General features: G+C 38.2%; 1 protein-coding gene across 1 annotated transcript in view; it reads right to left on the reverse strand.

Moving 5' to 3' along the window:
- Positions 1 to 1,861: 1,861 nt before the first annotated feature.
- SEL1L (SEL1L ERAD E3 ligase adaptor subunit) overlaps positions 1,862 to 19,109 on the reverse strand; it is a 29,945-nt gene continuing 12,697 nt past the window's right edge. The window contains exons 12-20 of the mRNA XM_008629814.2: positions 17,132 to 17,209; positions 15,911 to 15,973; positions 15,010 to 15,097; positions 14,625 to 14,773; positions 13,878 to 14,043; positions 12,345 to 12,419; positions 10,557 to 10,729; positions 7,078 to 7,206; positions 1,862 to 5,841 (exon numbers count right to left, since the gene is read on the reverse strand). Of these exons, the coding sequence (XP_008628036.1) occupies positions 5,638 to 5,841; positions 7,078 to 7,206; positions 10,557 to 10,729; positions 12,345 to 12,419; positions 13,878 to 14,043; positions 14,625 to 14,773; positions 15,010 to 15,097; positions 15,911 to 15,973; positions 17,132 to 17,209 (1,125 nt within the window). The 3' untranslated portion in view covers positions 1,862 to 5,637. The remainder of the gene's footprint in view (positions 5,842 to 7,077; positions 7,207 to 10,556; positions 10,730 to 12,344; positions 12,420 to 13,877; positions 14,044 to 14,624; positions 14,774 to 15,009; positions 15,098 to 15,910; positions 15,974 to 17,131; positions 17,210 to 19,109) is intronic.

A 19,109-nucleotide genomic window follows, 5' to 3' on the forward strand; every position in this document is an offset into this window, starting at 1 on the left:
CCCCCCCCCAGAAGCAGTTAATTAGATGCAATAAAAAAAGTTGGTATGAATCTTGTACAGAAATGGAGCCACATTTATAACAGATGGGAACTAGAACAACTAATTTTACAGAACAGCCTGTGTTTAGGAGGAAGAATGAAGAAAAGCATATAAAAAATAAGGAAATACAGAAAATTATTGACAGCACAATTGAAGTGCTGTAATTTCAGTACTTTGCAACACAAAAAATTGATGTTCTTCAAAGTTATTTTCAAAAATCTGGAATCGCAACCCATGTTATATGGAAAGCTCAAAAAGTTGGATACCAAAGAAGTAAAAACGTGAGCAACCCATCTCTGAAGTGCTGCTGCCCTCAGAAATCTTACCAGATTTAAGTAGCAATGACACTGATACCTTTTGGGGTTAAAATACTTTGCCTGAGGCTCACTACAAGATTCAGGTACTGTGCTGTAGAAGCTCAATCACATCTATCTCTCTTACTACCTGAAGTGCAGTTATAATGGTGCTCCATCTTCACTTACTTTTCTTTCTGAAAATAAAGTATAAGACTGTATGTTACAGTTTTCATTACCTGGACAGATGGTACACTGCCCTCCCTCACCCTTGGCTTTAGAAGAAGTTGATTACAGTTGTCTGAAGATTTTTAACAACAAGTAGGCTGGAGTGACTTTTTCCTCAATTATTCTTTATAAAACTAGGAATCAAAGTCATGATTCAGAAAATCCATTAAGATAATGATAATTTAAAGAGGAAGAACATTTTGTCATTATACCAAGTAACTAATGAAATGGGTCTTATAGGTTTACAAACTATGCTAATAATATTTTAATTGGTTTTAGTCTCAAGACTAAAATATAGAGAATACAGCAACATAAAAACCAAAACCAAACAAAATACACTAGTTTGCAATGAATATTATTCTGTGGCGTTTTAAAATAAAAAAGCAACAGAAATCCCCAACACTCCCCCACACCACATCATATATATACCTGGTGCTCAATTAATTCCCTCCACAGAACACAACTCCATATTTTACCTATAGCCTGTAGTCAATAAAGTATCTATACCTGATCTCACCTCAACTGAGTATGTCGGCAATCACATCTCAAACAATGGACTTTTTGGAAGGTGAGGTATGACCTCACTAAGCTTGAGCTTTGTTAGTTGAACTCAAGCTGGTTTTAGTACCCGTCGTTCTGTTTTTACCTGCAACAAGTGCTATTGGCAGGAGCAGACAACATGGGAAGCCTCCAAAGAGTTCAGAAACTATGTAAGTTGGGCTGATGCACAGGAGCACTTACCTATTGATGCCTTTCCTAGCCATTAACATTGCTCCCCCCCCATCCATACTTTCCTTCTCCCCAGTGAACAAGCACACTGGAAAGCCAATCAACTCAATGCATTTACAAGGGTGGACTTGGTCTCAACAGGTGGAGCCTGAAGGGATGAATGGGTCAAAAATGGCCTGAAAAGCAAACGGATTTGTCAGCTTGGAGTAGTCCCTCCCCTCCCCCAGTATCTCTTTCCAACTCACTGAATTATCCCTGTATCAGTATTGAAAATGCAGTAGTAATTCTGAAGTTACTGGTCACGACTCTTGAATCACACAGCAGTTCTGTGTCTACCAGGCATGGTACAAATGCTATATACACTGTCACACACATATACACAGCAGGCAAGTTTCTAGCACAGCTGAAGACAAAATACATAATGACCCATTCCACCTTCTATGCTCCTCCTACGGAATGGAAGTGAAAGAAGTATGACAATCTTTATAGGAAGGGATGCATTTAACAGTGGCATATACCAGTGCATATGACCAGCAATTCACATCCTCTGTTATCATAACCACTGTGAACACTGAGGGTAACCACACAGGTGGTATCTTTATTTCACAAGATTAAAGATACAGTACAAAATGAATCTGTACATCTTTCTATTAACAGAATTTGTTTACACAATTATATTACATTTGACCAGCCTTTATACTGATTTTAAATACAAAATAAATTTACAAAACTCCTACAAGACCCTTTAAAGAACTGTAGCTGATAAAAACAAAGGGTTCCCCCCAATAGTTCCTATTTGCCATACGCATTTGCAGTAGTTCAAATCAAACTAAATCTTTTCAGTTTAATATTCTCTGAAACAAAAATAGAATTTCAGTTCATTGTTGCCTATCTAAAAGGAAAGCAACTTGCAAAGGTGAGTGTAATCCCCTTTTATAGGCCAAAACTAGCATATAATAGGTGGAAATTAAATAATGCATAGTCTTAAAAGTCCTTTCACAAGCCATATCTTAATGCTCTTCCTCCAAATCAATAACATTTGATAGTTGTGTTGTTTTTTTTTTTTTAGTAAGAGCAGCTGACTTACAGAAGATGGCTAAAAAGTGAGTAAAACTGTCATAAGTGTCTCATGGGGATGTTTGTATCAAAGGCCTTACCTTTTATTACACTGTCCCATGATGGACAACATAAAGCAAGAAAATTATTTCAACATATAGCTCTGGGACAAGTTTCACCAGTGATGAACTAAAATCTTGTTTTCTCAACAGTTCAGCATTTCTTTGAACTAGCAAGAACAGCTAATGTCTTTGATTAATAATCTGAGATGCAGAACAATGTGTCTCTCCGTATTTTCGCACAGCTTTCCTACATATAGAAATCCCACCAATAACACTTACTGCTCTGTGGTTCCATTTTCTGTGCAGGGAAAGAAGAGCATGTGTCTGGGAAGGTCAAATAGGCAGGCTCTGGCCTATGTTACTACACACAAAGAATACAACTTTTCGATTCAAACCATGCTGAACACACCCAGAAAGGCTTCTCTTAAATCAAGTTTCCCTTCTAAAATACTCCTGCATATAAACTATAGGATAACCTGTGTGCTACCAAAAGGAAAAAGTACTTCACTGCATTAAACTGAGCAACTCAGCTTCTTTAGGAAAAAGATGCTTGATTAACTGAGTGCACAAGGAACATATTGCTAGTAAGAGTTAAATATACTTTCCTCAAAATGCAGGTTTCAGAACAGAGTAGCAAGGGATTGTCATAAAAACTTAAGTCATGGTGTAGATAACTGATTTAGAAAACTTATTCATTTCTTTAATCCCTGAGTTAACTTGCCATTATTTATGGTAAGTACCTTTTTTCTTCTACCACTGCATTCAAATGAATGTCATCTGAAAAGTTAGTGGTAGTAATTTGGTGGAAGGGAAAAAAGCAGGAGAAAGACTTCCTTATTGCTCCTTCAAAAAGCAGTTTTTCAAAACGAAATAGCTTGCTGATCTTCAATTGTTTTCTTCTGCTGATTTCTTGGATATAAAAATGCATCAGATTCACTGGAAATCATCTGTAAGACTGTCTTATAGCAGCAGTGATGAGAGATTCTCATGCAAGTAGGACAGAGCTTTTAGAATTTAGTTATAATAGATCAAACAACCAAAACATTTTAATAATGCAGTAACAAAATTGTTAAATTGCCTAAGAGACCAATACCAATGAACCAATGGTATTTAACTGAAAAACATTTTCCATATAATCTTTAATTTATTCATGCCAAGCTAAAAAGAGTTATTAAGTGACAGTGGCAAAAATATTTCAGAGGGAGTGTTCAGAAGTCACAGATATCTTAGAAATGCAGCTGGGAAATGCTGTACATATAAGACACTATATTTAAGTTCAATACTGTTTCATCTGCTAATGATGATTAAGACTGAACAAGACATTCCTCTACCACATGCTGCAACCCTCCATACTAAAATTAAAGATTTGTCTTCATATGACAAGCATAATAAACATTAAGAAGTACTGAGAAGTTCTACCTATAATACTAGTACCTTTAATACTAGTCATCTGTGACATTCCCATTTACAAAAGAATGGATTGCTTATCTTCTATCCCAAACTAGAGATCTATTGTGCAATGATCTCCTTGCAAATGTACCAAGTATGAAACATACCAAAATCTCAATTCTAAATGAAGTGTATTGATATGTTGTTGCCAATACACTGGAAAAACATTTGCATTAAAAGAAGCCCTTAACCCTTTAAACACAACAACTTTTGTCAGAAAGCAGCTAAAGCCTCCTCATTTGTATTCATTCAGCTTTAAGATGGTATATTCAGAGGGTTTAATGCTAGTACAGAAACAAATATTTAATTACCATTGGTAAAAAAGAACAGACACTTCTGCATTTCGTGCTTCTAAACTACTCCCCCACTGCTTCCCACCCCCAGGCCCGGAAATTATAGTTCAATGAAAATCATCACTAAGTGAAGATTCCTCTTGCAGTCTTAAATCATCAGTCCACAGGTCATATTCTTTACACTCATTAAAAGGCCTTTACATTGACCTGGTGGCATCAAGAAGCCATAAACCACTAGTCTTCTTTCTCTTTGGATTTTCTTGTAACAAGAGGTCCTTGAGATGGCACAGCCAGAAACATTACTGTAACTTTCATCTATGCCAGGTACAAGAGAGGTTGGCTACAGCCAGAGCACCCCTGTAGCTTTGGAGTAGCATCGCTGGCATAAACCCATGCCCTTTTGTAGAGAGTATGCATTTTTGTGGCTCATTTTTGTAGATGCATTAAGCAGATGCATGCATGAGATACACACATTTCTTTCTTGCAGTGCAAATCCCTAACAGGATTGTTGAAAATTAAGCATAGAACTTCCAACTCTAAAAGCAAGTCAGCTAACTCACTGAGATATCTGGCTCTCTCCTTTCTTCAATGTGCGCAGTAATACTGGTGCTTTCTGCAATCTAGACTCAGCCTCTTTTTTGTAAAGACAAATTTAAATTTAGGAACACTACCGATATGGTTTCATGTCATAAAATATTGCAAAGTACACAGGCTCCTGAAAAGTTTTAGAAGTATGTGAGATCTGGGCACTGTGAGGACAGTTTTCAACTGACAAGCTGTACAGATCCAATCTGTCCCACTCCACCTCACAGGCTACATACTGACTGCTGAGAGCTGTCTGAGGGGAATGGAGGAAAATACTCAAAACAAAAAAGCACAAATGGAGAGTGGCATGTTTGCTGGCTTATTTTTACAGGGTTTATCAATAATCTATGTTAAACCATCCAAGATAGCATAAAAGACCAAAGTGTAAGAAATACTAAAAAATAATGAAATAAGGACTAGAAATACTTGGGATGCAGATCAGGATTTAAGTTCCTAACAGCTCTAATCTTTTTAGAATTTGAATATAGTTCAGCTTCTTAGACTTAAATTGGCCATAAATGTACTATTATTACTTTTATAAAGGGCAACTGCTATCAAGCAGGCAAAAACCTTCCACTGCTATCCTTCTGTCTCTCTGGGAGATGAAAAGGACTCTGAATAAAGAGGAACTAGATACAGCAGGCAACATTTTTGTAGTAGCACTCTTGTGTTTCCATGAAAAAAGCCATAGTGTTATTCCATTGGCACTGAAATAACATTCAAATCAGTTTCAAAATAATTTTCTTATCCCTGAAAAAAGGCATCATTCTAAGCAGCTTTCAAACTTTTTTTTAAACTTCTTTGCGCCTCTTTTGGGGGAGGGACTGTTGATCCAAAGTCCTAATTCACAATGAAAATTGTTCCTTATGGAAAAATCCAGTTCTTTCACTGAGGCTCTTGTTGCTATTGTGGTGGTTGATGCTCTGGGGGTGGTTCTTGTTGAGGCACAGCTGGCCGCAGTCCTGCTGGTCTGGGAATTGCTTGGTGTTGCCTTTGTCTGTAAGCTATAATTGTTCCCAGGAGCAAGGCGATGATAGTCATAAGGTAGAGGTCCCACTCAGGCCCCAGCAGCTGGTCCATATCAATACGTGAGAATACCTCCCTTATCTAAGAAAGAAGAAGTCCACATCATCATGTCAAAGAATACAAATGGGAAGTTACTTTGATTTTAAATTTGACTTGTACCACTTTTAAAACTTAGTGGCTCTTTTCCTCTCTGAAAAATAGTACCACATCAGTGACATTCTTAGTTTCCAGGAATTAAAATACCACTAAGACGAAGAGCCATGCTATATAGAATGAGGTATTCTATTTTCTCTTTTAGAGACTAACGTTCTCACTGTGGAGTTTTGGGGCTTTCCCATAAATGATAGAGCACTAAGCCCCAGGACACTTGTGTGGTACAATGCTGAGGTCTGTGCAGGTAATGGACAGGGAAATAAAGTGACTTACTGTTAGTTTTGATTGAAGTACCTTTTTGTAAGATTCTGTTTGCATAAGCATTAGCCAATATGCACTTTTCTGCTTTGCTACTGTATTGGATGATACTACAGTCAGTGCCAATTTAAATCTGCATCAGCAGACTTAAAACTGGGAAAAGCTGTGTTCTGCACACTAGCTTCTGTGAGTGCTACATGGGTATTTGCCCAATTGGCTGAAGAATATTTTGACTGTCCACCCCTGAAAGTCCTCAGTCTCAAGACTACTACATTTTGGCGAACTTTGCTGAATGGCTTGAAACTACATTTGCTCTAAGTGGTAGTAACTTCCATATCATTTTAATTTATTAACTAATCCACAAAGGCAGTAAGATGTCAGAACACTGAGAAATATTGGAAAGACTTTAATTTCAGACAAATTTTTTTCCAGGGCCATCACACAGTAAAAACTCTACAAAACACCTAAACTATCTAACACAAATACATTTTACCCCCCCCACATAGATCAAACACAACTCTAATGGGGTTGGTTACAGCTGAATATAAAATAGCATGAGAATTAGGGATATAAAAAGTTTTTTTTTTCCCTGAGCAATTATGTCAGTTAAATCTACTTCACTTTGGTAGCAGATGGTCATGGATAAGAACAGTCAAACAGTTTTGAGAAAGTCTCTTCAAGGGAAGAGGAGCACAGAAGAGCACTGGCTGTACACGTTTCAGTTTCAAAGAATTGAACAAATAGGAATCAAAGCTTCAGTGACTTTCTTAACATGCAACAACAGAAAACAAATCTAAGTTTGCAGAAGGCTCAAGCAATACTTCTACTTAAGAAAGATTACAAATTGAGCTTCTTTTAAAAATGGAAAACACATTTGCTGTGTTCTTTTAATTCTGCATTACTTACATTGATTTCTCGTATATACTGCAAGGAATAAATCACTCCAAGCTTGCAAAGTGCTAGGAAGACTGGAACCTGAGCATCTGGGCTTGCCTCAGCTGCCATGTCATAGAATCGTTTTGCAAGATGAATATCCTAAAGTTAAGAAAATTCAAAGCTCAGTTTTGAAAAGCTTGAAAAATTAACCATAATTATTTTTTCCTGAGATATGTTTACCTTTGAATATGCAACTAAATGGAAGCTTCAATTTGAGATGAAGCTATTTTAACTGATGCTAGAATGGAAGTTCACAAAGAGATTAGTAGTAGCATATTCAACCTATTCGCTGTAAACCAAAGCAAATATTTAGGTAACTCTAGTACACTCTAACATCTTCAATACCACACAAAATATGACAGACTAAGAAAACTCAAGTTCCAGAGGAATATGCAGCAGCATTTCCTTTTGGTTACACTACAGTATGCCTGCTGCGTAGTGCAGCTTCTAACCACTCCTGCCCATATGCACAAATTAGATTTCACTATGTCCAAAATGCACATAACTTGCATTAGTGCCTGGCAAAAGTATGAGCACAAACAGAGCAACTTAAGGAAGAGCTTAACTTAGTGCTCTCTTTGGTGGCAATTGAAACAAAGTGGTGACTGTAAGGACTGAGGGTACACGTACTCAATAGCTTAACTTTCCTTGTTTGTTCAGTGTTTTTTTGGCTCTGCTACAGATACATACTGTGCAATGTTAGGATATTTGGATACAAACTGGCTGTGTTCACCCAATGACATGAAGAACAAGCCTGGGTAAGACTTGCCTCTGAAAATGTTCCAAGTTGGACACTCAAAATAAGAGAAATCTCCAGGACTTCACATCACATGCTCATTTTATAATTTCCTGATGGTGAAATACCATGAAGATTTTCTGATCATTGATACAGCAAAGCTTAGTTCCATAACACTTGGGGAAATCACAGTATGAAAATCAATACATTAAATGAATGAGATGTAATAGCTCACGTTAGTATTTTAATTCAATAGAACAACTTTGAATACTCATTGAGGCTGGCAAGTCAATCTTCTGTATAGCTATTTAAAAGAGCTTCCTTACCTCCTTTATACTGTGCTAGTGTTGGTGTAAAAGGAGATCCTAAATAATGGCTTGTTTTCATTTCTAATTAGCAAGCACTTCATTCTGCTTATGCATACTTCACTCTTACTTGACAGAAAAGTGCAAACCATAGGAATCTGAGTTATAACATACAAATAGCACTGCAATACCACACCAAATCTTAAGACCATAATATAATTAACATATTCTTAATTTTGAGCAGTATATGGAAACAGTCTTCATTCTGACATGTAGCCTCAGGGACTGGACAGCATTAAATGTATGAAGAGTGTCTAAGTGTACATGTCTGAGATTTCTGAAATGGCTTAATATTTGGCATTGACCTGAACTCAGTTTGAAAACCATCTTGGTACAGGAAGTGTAACATAAAATTCTATATGTAAGAAAAAGACTATTTATTCAATAAGTGAGAATAAGGCAAAAGCTGTTTAGTGGGGAAAAAAAAATCCCCACATTAAGAAATACCATGTTTATCCAGAATGAACAGTGCCCTGAAGTTGTGCAGGCCATCTTATTGGAACATTCTCCCGAACTCTGGAGTGTTTGCAATCTTAATGACATGGATCTAGGTGAGGAGAGATTTAAAGTACACATTCCTTTCATCAAAGCACTAACCCCCCAATTTTGTTATATATTACAGTGCTACTACAGTTTATATGTCCTATCCACAGGCCTCTAGTGGAAGAGCCTCTAGTAGTAGACATCCTACTGCACTAGGAAATATGATTTTAATTGTCAGTCATTTTCAGAGGTGCTCATAATTCAGCAATTTCCAGTCTGTGAAAGGAAAGCCAAATATTCTGCTTCAAGCAAAACTCAGTCTTAGCCTTTTCCAGAATATCCTGGCCCAGCCCCATGCCTTATCTAGTCAGTCCTAAATCTCCATCTTCTCATCTTACAGTTGTAAGGTTTTGGAATGCAGAAAGCAAAGGACATTACATATCCAGAATTACTAAGACAGGTTTTATACATGCAGTTTCCTTGCTTAGACACTCTCAGTGCTCCTTTCCTATATCTAAGTTACCTATTTTCCTTGCAATTCAACTTTTCATTCCATAGTAGATCTGAAGGAGAGAAAGTATTACTCCCCTGCATAAAGGAAGGCTACATATGCTCATCACGAGCCTCTGTGCATGCATTTTAGCTCTCTGTGTGTAGCCATCTCTGCTTCAGGTTGGAGAATACTCTGTGCAAATGATAGCATTAGGAATAATTTTTCCCATCATGCTGAACATGATGCAATAATTTTTTCAAACTTTTTTATTATTTGATCTAAACTGTGTTGTATTCAAGGCAGAAGCAAAAGAAAAAAGTCCATGCCTGAAATAATTTTTTTTTTAAGAAAACCTCCAACTTTAGCACTGTTGCTTTTAGCCACAGACTTATTTTCTGAAGTTAACTACTTTTGAGGGCTCAGTTACAAAGGGAAAACAATCCTAAAGCAACATTTGAAAACAAACTTTAAAAAAATGCAGTTTGTCTACTGTATTGTCACTCCTACATCTAGGTCATTATGCATTTTTCAAATGTTGATTGCCTGATGTTGCCAAAGTAACAATACTGACCTATGATTTGCTCTGCTTTGTTCAGATATTTTCTCAGGAATTTACGGGAAAATAAACAAAAATTGCTCTTTTAACAGACCAACAGAATAATTAAAAGGTGCATATGTAGATAAAAAAAAAGTTGAAGCTCACTGAAAATACAGAAAATTAAGCCATTTCTTACAGTTTCAGGTCAAGTTATTATTAAATTCATACATTATGCTAAGGTAGGCTGCTCAAAATTAGTATGCAATTGCCAATTACATTATTTTGACACATATAGAAATATGTTGCTCTGGATCCCATAAGAATTAACTCATGGACAGCAACACACCACAGGGTTCCTAGACCCAGATACACTGTCGTCTTTAGGTGATGTAGTTTGCTTAACTTGAAAAACCACATATAATTTGGTCGTGGTTATGCTTTGTTACCTTGTTTTCAAAATGTCATGATACAGGAAACAATTTAACCAGTGTTTCAGAGGACGAGAATAATCCTGTACTAAAATGCCACTAGCCTGGAGATGATTTGCATTCACTTCACTACACTTCAAAGTCTTGAAAGCATTACAGAAGCATATGGCACTCATTTTGCCAGTATTCACAGTTTTGGGCAAATGTTTCTTCCCTGTCTATGCATCATTACTTCACATAGTTAAGTGTGAAGTCAATATACTTGTCCATTGCCTATTGGTGAATGTACTGGTAGATATGCTTATTCCAATTAAGTGGTTATATAGTACCCAAAGCCCAGTAGTAGTAACCAAACATTAGCAAATGTACTCTAATGAAGGAGACTCTCAGTCTACAGCTTACTCACCTGCTTGATGCCCAATCCCTTCTCATGCATGTAGCCCAGATTAAACATTGCTTGAGCACTGTGCTGCTGTTCTGATGCCAGTCGATAGTGAATAAATGCAGTTTCATAATCAACATCAGTACCAAACCCATAAAAATGGTAATCTCCAAGTTTAATTCTTGCAACAGTATATCCTATAAATCAAGAAACAACAAAAATGGATAAAACAGCTAGGCAAAGAAACCCTTTTGGCGTCCTATGAAAATGCAGTAAGAGCTTTAGTATTACTTTTCAGTTTGTACACACTGTTTACCTCTCACCGCTCCCTCACATATACAGCTTTTATTTTTTAAATTTGGTTAAGCTAACCAAAACACAACCAATTTCTATTTGCAGATAAGATCTTTTCCTGGTAATCCTACCAATATTTTTATTGCTGTGAAGTGGTATCAGCTGAAAATCCGTAACATGTTCATAATCTGTCACTTATTACAGAAAAACTTTTCATTTGCTATAGGGCTATTAAAGGATTCAACTTTGTTTCAAAAGCAGTGACACTGGAAACTTGAAAAATAGTGTCTTATCATCCATGTCATCATCTCAGTTTCTTAACTTTCAACTAAAAGCCTTGGAAGTCTGAATTAGGCTCTATTTGCATGATACTCCTAAGTAAAAAACTAGTACACAGATACTAGTGTAGATGCACCCATTAGGAAGTTAGACACCTCAAGATATTTCATCATTAAGTTCACTTTTGCTTATTTTAGGATAGGATCGCGAGCACCAGAGTTTAAATTTGTGTTGTTTGGACATCAAGGCTGCATTCTTCATCACTGGACTCTGGTTACTTTGAATAGGAAACTGCATTTCTTATAAATGATGACTATTAACAAATTACTCTTTAGGATTTTGGATCTATTTTTCAAAGCAGATATATTTTTAGAAAAGCCAGCATAAACATTGCTAATGTTGTTTAATGCTGCTATGTATTCCATATGGAACGGCCAAAGAAACACACGGTACATTTGTATTTTAGTCCTTCTAGTCTTCAGAATCACAGAAAGGCTCAGACCTGCAAGCATATTGCAATGACACTATAGCTAACAATGGAACAAAGAACACCATCTATCCTACCTGGGATACAATTTCTGTTGAACAGAAGGAAGTAAACGTTCCCTCCTCACAAGTTTCATAACAAAACCTGTGAAATTGGACATTAATGGCTCTACTAAATGTTAAGGAAACCTTCCTGTCTGACCATTGGGAGGCACTCAGGCCATCACACTCTCACCACTACATATTGTTACTGTGGGGACTGAAGCCCCTTCCCTCTTTGCAGTGGGTGGCTCCAAGAGCTGATGGGTACTTGACTCCCTACTTGTGTCACTCACACAGTCAGGCAAGCTTTCCTTACTGGTTCGACCCTGGGCTTCCAAGAGCAGAGTCTCAGACGCCTGAAGCTTTTAAACAATTTCATATTAACACTGTTAGTCAAAAAACAGCTTGAGCTCATACTTCCCAGCAGGAACCCTGAACAAAGGAATCCCTAGGCTTTTATACCCTCACACTCTGCTCATACTTAAGTCTGGGGTCCTTGACTCTGCTGTGTCTCTGAGCGTCTGGTCACCTGGCTGGGCCACAGGTCCCCAGGACCTTTGTTATGCAAAAGGTCGGCAGCTCATGGCTCCTTGCTTCGAGCTCCTCCCACCCAGACCTCAACCTGCAGCTCCTACTGCAGCTGCAAACCTACACTGAATGTATTCCTCAACATAAAAATAAACTGATTGGAATTGTGAAGTAAAGACATACCTTGAGAAGCTGCTCTATTCCAGTGAAGCAAAGCTCGAGGATAGGTTTCATTTTCTCCTACTATGCTAGCTTCTTCTAAAAAAGAAAAGAATCCAGTTAAATAGAACCATGGTATATGCACCCACGACCACAAAAAGCCCCCTGCTCATCTTCAGTCTGCTGAAATAAGTAAAAAACTTGAAGCAATCTATGTTATAGAACAAACAAGATTCAACCCATCTGAAACTTATAAAAACCCCTATCATTCATATGGCCTTTCCATTTATCTGCCCACAGAAGAGCTAGGAACAAACTATATAATTTCACCCTGAACTACTGCTTACCAAGCATCTCTGCCATTCCAGCTGTAGGAGATTCTGATGCATACTTGAGGAATGGCAGAAGATGCAAGTTTTAAGAGCACATAATTTGGACTGTGACAAATACAAGGTTGAAGTATAACCTGTTATAGTTTGGCCATCTGAAACCCAAGACTAGCAAAGTAAAACAAAGGCTTAAACTCCTTAACCAGCCAGAGACTGCATGTTTTACACAGCAGTGCTTCAGCTACTTCAGAAGTTGCTCATGCCACAATTTGAGGGTTCATGAACTATCAGAGTTCAGACAATTCAAGGGATTTGTAACCTGAACTTCTAGTGTAATTATGGTTTCAGTTGGACTATCTCACAGCTGACACACAGGTTTTCTGTATAAAATGTATAAAATAATTTAAAATCAATCTTCAGCTGAGATGCAAATACAGCTGAGTAAAAACAATCAGAGTTTTAACCCAGGGAAAAATGCTATTTCTTTGCAAGCATGCACTTCCAGCCAAGACTGTCATTACTGTACCTTATCTAAGGATGATTCACTCAGACACCTTTGAAAAACACAGACTGGAAATTAAGATGTTAGATTAGCCCATCAGCCACCAATAGGTGCTTTCAATACTAAGATATAAAGCTGGCAATGAGACCTAGATTTGGTATAGAGAAAGTTTAAAATATTGGGTTTTGCAGTTTCTAGAAAGCTTTGTCATTGTACTTCCATTGTCTCCCTATGACTTCAAACTCTAATAAATTCAAATTCTAGCCATCTAGTTCCAGTAAGGCACATGGGACAAGTTTTTTTCAAATCTAACAGAACCACCTGTGCAGCTCCTCATCCCTGCTTTAAGAGTAGCATCAGTAAAGTCACACAAAGAAGATGATGCTGAGAAAATGAATTACAAGAGAAAGAACAAAGGACACAGACATGCATTCACAGTACAGGCCAAAGGTAAACCTAATGCAATTCCTACTTTTACAACTGTGCTTAGGAAATCCAGAGAAGAGAATTTTTAGCACTGTGCAAGTTTCTGAAGACTCTGCCTAAGCCATTTAAAAACCCTTATGTCAGAAATTAAATTTTTAGTCTAGGAAGTCATCCTTAGAAGAGACAATGAAAACTGATTGCTTTCCAGTGTGAAGAGCAGGAAAGAGGACAAGAGCTTCATTTAAGTTCTAACATGCCAACTCCAGAAAAACCCTTTTCAGTACATATGCAGATTCTTACTCTGATCAAGTATGAAAGCAGCATTGCTTTGTGCAACTTCATAGCCTTGTTCTGCCAGAAGAAGATACTGAACCACAGCAGAATTTGAATCACCATCTTTATAGCTGTTGTAGGCAGTCATCAGTCTTTCAGACCAACGCCCCCGTTCACATACGTTCTTAAACAACTGCAGAGGAAAAACGAAGGGGGAGGATACTGGTTGTCAGGAACTTCAAAAATTTAGGTTTTGCAAGAAGTAAACCTTTAACATTCTGATGCCTGTTCAAAATATTTATATTTCACATGAAAAACATGACAGGCAAACTCCACTGTTTAAGACAGGCTTAATTTAAGATACAAGTTGCTAAGCAGATAGATGCTTAGTAACGTGTAAGGTTCCTGGTAAGTAAAGATAGTAACTTGTAAGATTCAGATGCTTACTCAGAATTATTCTTTAGCATTAGTTTTTTTGTTATACTTAAATCGAGGTATAAAAGAAGAATTTGGTACTTATAAAATACTGATGCTTGCTTTGTATTACATTCTTTTGATTTTCTTCAAAGTTAATAAAGCAAATACAAATCTGACATAACACAAAAGCCAAAGATTTTTCTCATGAAATACAAGCAAGTTTGCTAATATATCACTTTCCCTTTTGATAGCCTTGACTCTGCAGTCACTACTGGAAATGTCCTATATAGGCTTATGTGGTTATAGCCAATCTCTTGCAAGTCAGTATTATTGACCTTTATAAATGGGTGACCTTACCTCAACAGCAGTATGACAGGACCGCATCACTCCAGTGCCAGTAGCATGCATCTGAGCCAGATTATAGAAAGCCAGAATGTGGCCACCCTGGGAGGCCAAGTTAAAATATTTCAAAGCTTGTTTATAGTCTTTCTTGACTCCAATGCCATCTAGAAGAAAGATTAAATCATTGCTATTCATTCCTCTTGAAAAGCAGTGTTGTATGAAATACAGTACTTTTTAAAATTAGTCAAGAAAAGCATCGTGAAAATGTTAGGAAAAACCAGAAACAAGTTCAATGTAGTAAGCCCATTCTACATGCAGTGTATGCACACTTCTGCCACCTAGTGAACAGTGACTGAAAGGGCAGGTGCTTAGACCTGCAAATCGTTTTGATGCCACTTACTGTAATACATGGAACCTAGCTGAAGTTGTCCATCAACCCATCCCTGTTCTGCAGCCTTCTGGAAATACTTCAGCGCTAGCTCATAGTTCTGCAGGAAAATTTGGTCCAGTCATTAGAGCCTTGCAATACACCAAAGTTTAAGAGAGAAAATATGCAATATAAAAAAGTTTAAGAGAGAAAATATGCATGTGCCTACGTGTAAGGACAGTTTTCTTTTACAGAAAAATTACAGCAAGATTTTCCAGTGAAAATACTCCCCTGTTCAAAATTTGGAAGCAAAAAATGAAATAGACTACAATTATATTTAGCCTGTTGAAATTCTGCAGCTATCTCAAAGCTGGCATCCACATACAGCATTGCTATGAACAGTTATGCTTAACAGAATGGAAGCTCTGTTCTGTTTCTAGAACACCTATTTACTTCCTAAACTTTGGGCTAATTCAACTTTTGAATATCTGTTTGCACAGCTAAATATAAAACATTTGACAAGAAACCCTCCTGTGGGAAAAGAAATAAAGCAAATGAACTAATTAAAAGTTTCAAAGTGTTCCTCCACTCCCACCAGAGACACAAAATGGGGACAGTTAGGATTTGTTTTATTTCACAAGAAAATTATAGACAAGCTCAAATCTCCTGCTAAAATGCACACTTCTATGCATTTCTAATAGCTTAAGCAACATTTTCAAACTTTTGAGAGGAAAATCAGGATGTTTCTTTCATAGCTGCTAATTTCATAGCGCATTTTTTTACATTACAGATTTCCTCAAGGAATTTTCAGCGTAACAGAAATCTTCACAATTAAGCCTTCTACGGTACTTCACTCCAGAAAAAAAAAAAATCTATTGACAACAAAAAGTCACACAATCACCTATGATTAGAAAGACGATTGTCAAAAGCTTACCACTGGAACACCTCTTCCGTAGAGGTAAGCCATTCCTAATCCACTCTGTCCAACCGGATTACCCTGAAAACACAGAAAAACACTTCTGCAAAGAAAGGCAAAACCTACGCCTACATCTTTCAAATCCGGCATGCCTTTAACATCACTAAAGCATACAGTACTAAGAGAGACTTATTTTTTACTCCTAGTAATAGTTATTTAGGGAGGAAACAGCATCTATGGTAACTTTTGTTCATGTATGGTAACTACACAGATGATGAACGGGGAAAAACTTTCAGTACTAGTTATGAAAGTCTACTGTGCACTTCTACAGTGTCATAAAAGATGTAGAACCCACAACCCTAGAAAGACGGGGCATTAATAGCTTACTTTAGTTTTTCTAACTTCAAAATGTTTTGAATGCTACAGAAGTTCCCAAATCAACTCCAGGAACTCTAAGAACCTGTCTTAAGGGCAGAATGGTGGCTGTCCTGTGGGCTGCATTACTAACCCCTGCCCCTGCAAAAGCAGGCACTATGGCACTCCTTCAGTGCCAGGACAGGCAATGGGACACATCAGAAACCTTCAGTGAATGTAGGGAATGAGCACATTAAGACATCCTCACTTTAGTACACAGATGTGAAACAGCATTCTGATCGTGGAATGTAAGAACCATGAATGCAGTTCTCTTACAACAGTCCCTTCAGAACTTGATCTACTGTATTTCACATGCTAAACACCCTTCCTGGAGGACTACTCACGCTTTAACTGTACAATCACCACCATAAAGGATAGGTCAAAGACGGATACACGGGATTAACATGATCAAAAAATGTCATCCCAGAAAACAAACAGTCCAATGAGATGAGAGATATAAAACTATCATATATTCACAAAACAGAAGCACTGTAAATTCCTGTGATGAGACAACTTCAGATTAACAAAAATTAGCACTTCACAGAATTGGAACTATTTAGGTGGACAGTATTTCATATTGATGAAATAGAGTTAGACTCTATTCACGGGAGTTAGACTCCTTATGCTGAACACATCTTCATGAAGCACCATGGCCAGAGCAGTTTTTGACATCTTAGGCAAGCAAGATTATGGGCTAATTAATCTGGGACAGAAGCTGGGAGTAGGCATGTGCACATGGAAGAGCACATGAAGCATTTCCAGCATTTCAGAGCTAATCAACTTCTTAGTGCACATGCTGTAGTTGCAGCTTACAGATAATCATACCATATCAGCAGCTTTCTTGAAATACTGAAGGGCTGTTTCATTGCTCTGAGGTACAACATCACTTCCTTCTGAGTACATCTGAAAGAGAAAGCCTTTACTGAAGAACAGCCAAAGTAGTCAGCTGAGCATGAAGACCATGAAGCATCTTCATTTTACATATTGTGAGGGAGTCTATTGTACTTAGATTATTCTGACTATTGCATTACTGAATAATCAGTAAAACTTGTCCAGAAGCAGCAAATACATCCCTCTGCTGTAAAATTCAGAGGGTTTAACTTTCTAATGGAAAATGAACTGCCCATAAAATTAAAAAGTTTTCATGACAGTACCCTTCATTTTTAATTTCTACCACAGTGCAGTGAAAAACATGTATCAGGCAAAAACCTTGAGACCAGTGGAAGTCAAACTGTATTGGCAGTCAAAATACTTTGCGAAAACAAAGCAAAAATTGGTTATTAAATATAGTACACTTCAACATGTATTAGTGACAAAACACTCAAGCAATAGAGAAAGCAGGAACTGCAATTTCTTCTGTCAGGTGCCTTGAACAGCACATTTAAGGACATGAATTTTGCATCCTCTACTGCAATGACAGCCTGAAAAAGATGAGCTAGAGCTGGTGCTTATTGTAGCCTAACCTTAGAGGGTACTCAAATGGAGTAATAAGGATTTAGTTCATCACAGGCTGAAGGTAGTCTGCAACCCAGATCTCAGACAAGTGACCTAAATACCTTTCTAAGCAGTAATGCATCATCATCACTGCCAGCAGCTTGCCAATCACGTATTAGACTAAAAATCACAGAACAGATTGGGTTAAAGATCATTTAGTTCCAACTACCATGCCATGGGCAGGGATGCTAGCCACTAGATCAGGTTGCTCAGGGCCCAATCCAGCCTGGCCTTCAGGAATTCCAGGAATGGGACACCCACAACTTCTCTGGGCAACCCCTTCCACTGCCTCAGCACCCTCTGAATAAAAGAGCTTCTGCCTAACATTTAACCTAAAGCTCTCCTCAGTTTAAAACCATTCCCCCTTGTCCTATCACTATCTGTTGTGCAAAATGTTGCTCTCCCTCTTTTTGTAAGACCTTTAGGTAATGGAAGGCTGCAATGAGGTCTCCCTGGAGCATTCTCTTCTCCAGGCTGGAGAACCCCAGCTGTCTCAGCCTGCCTGCATTGGAGACGTGCTCCTACCCTCCAATCATCTTGATGGCTCTCCTCTGGATTCACTCCAACAGGTCCATGTCTTTCCTGTGCTGAGGACTGCACACCCGGACACAGCACTCCAGGTGGGGTGTCATGAGGGCAGAGCAGAAGGGGAGAATCACCTCCCTCAACCTGTTAGCCACTCCTCTCTAAATGCAGGCCAGGATGCTGTTTGCCTTGTGGGCTGCAAGTGCACATTGCTGGGTCGTGCAGCTTTTCATCCATGAGATCCCCCAAGTCCTTCTTCGCAAGGCTGTTCTCAATGAGTTCATCTCCCAGTCTGTACTCATTTTTGTACAGGTGCAGCCCTCCCATTTCCACTTGTTGAACTTCATGAGGTTCTCATGGGTCCACTTCTCAGGTTTGTCCAGGTCCCTTTGAATGGCATCCCATCCTTCTGTTGTGTCACTGCACTACTCAGCTTGGTGTCATCTGCAAACTCGCTGAGGCTGCACTCGATCTCACTGTCTGCGCCACTGGTGAAGGTATTAAAGAGCACCGGTCCCAAGACAGAGCCCTGAGGGACCCCACTTGACACTGGCCTCCACCTGGACATCGAGCCATTGACCACGATTCTCTGGCTATATCCATCCAGCCAATTCCTTATCCCCCAAATATTCCACCCTTCAAATCCACATCTCTCCAGTTTGAAGAGAAGGATGCTGTATGGGACCACGCCGAAGGCCTTACAGATGTCCAGATCGCTGACATCAGTCATTCTTCCCTTGTTGACCATTGCTTTCACTCCATCACAGAAGGCAACCAGATTGGT

Source organism: Corvus brachyrhynchos, unplaced genomic scaffold (genome assembly GCF_000691975.1).
Source record: "Corvus brachyrhynchos isolate BGI_N302 unplaced genomic scaffold, ASM69197v1 scaffold1, whole genome shotgun sequence".
NCBI lineage: Eukaryota > Metazoa > Chordata > Aves > Passeriformes > Corvidae > Corvus > Corvus brachyrhynchos.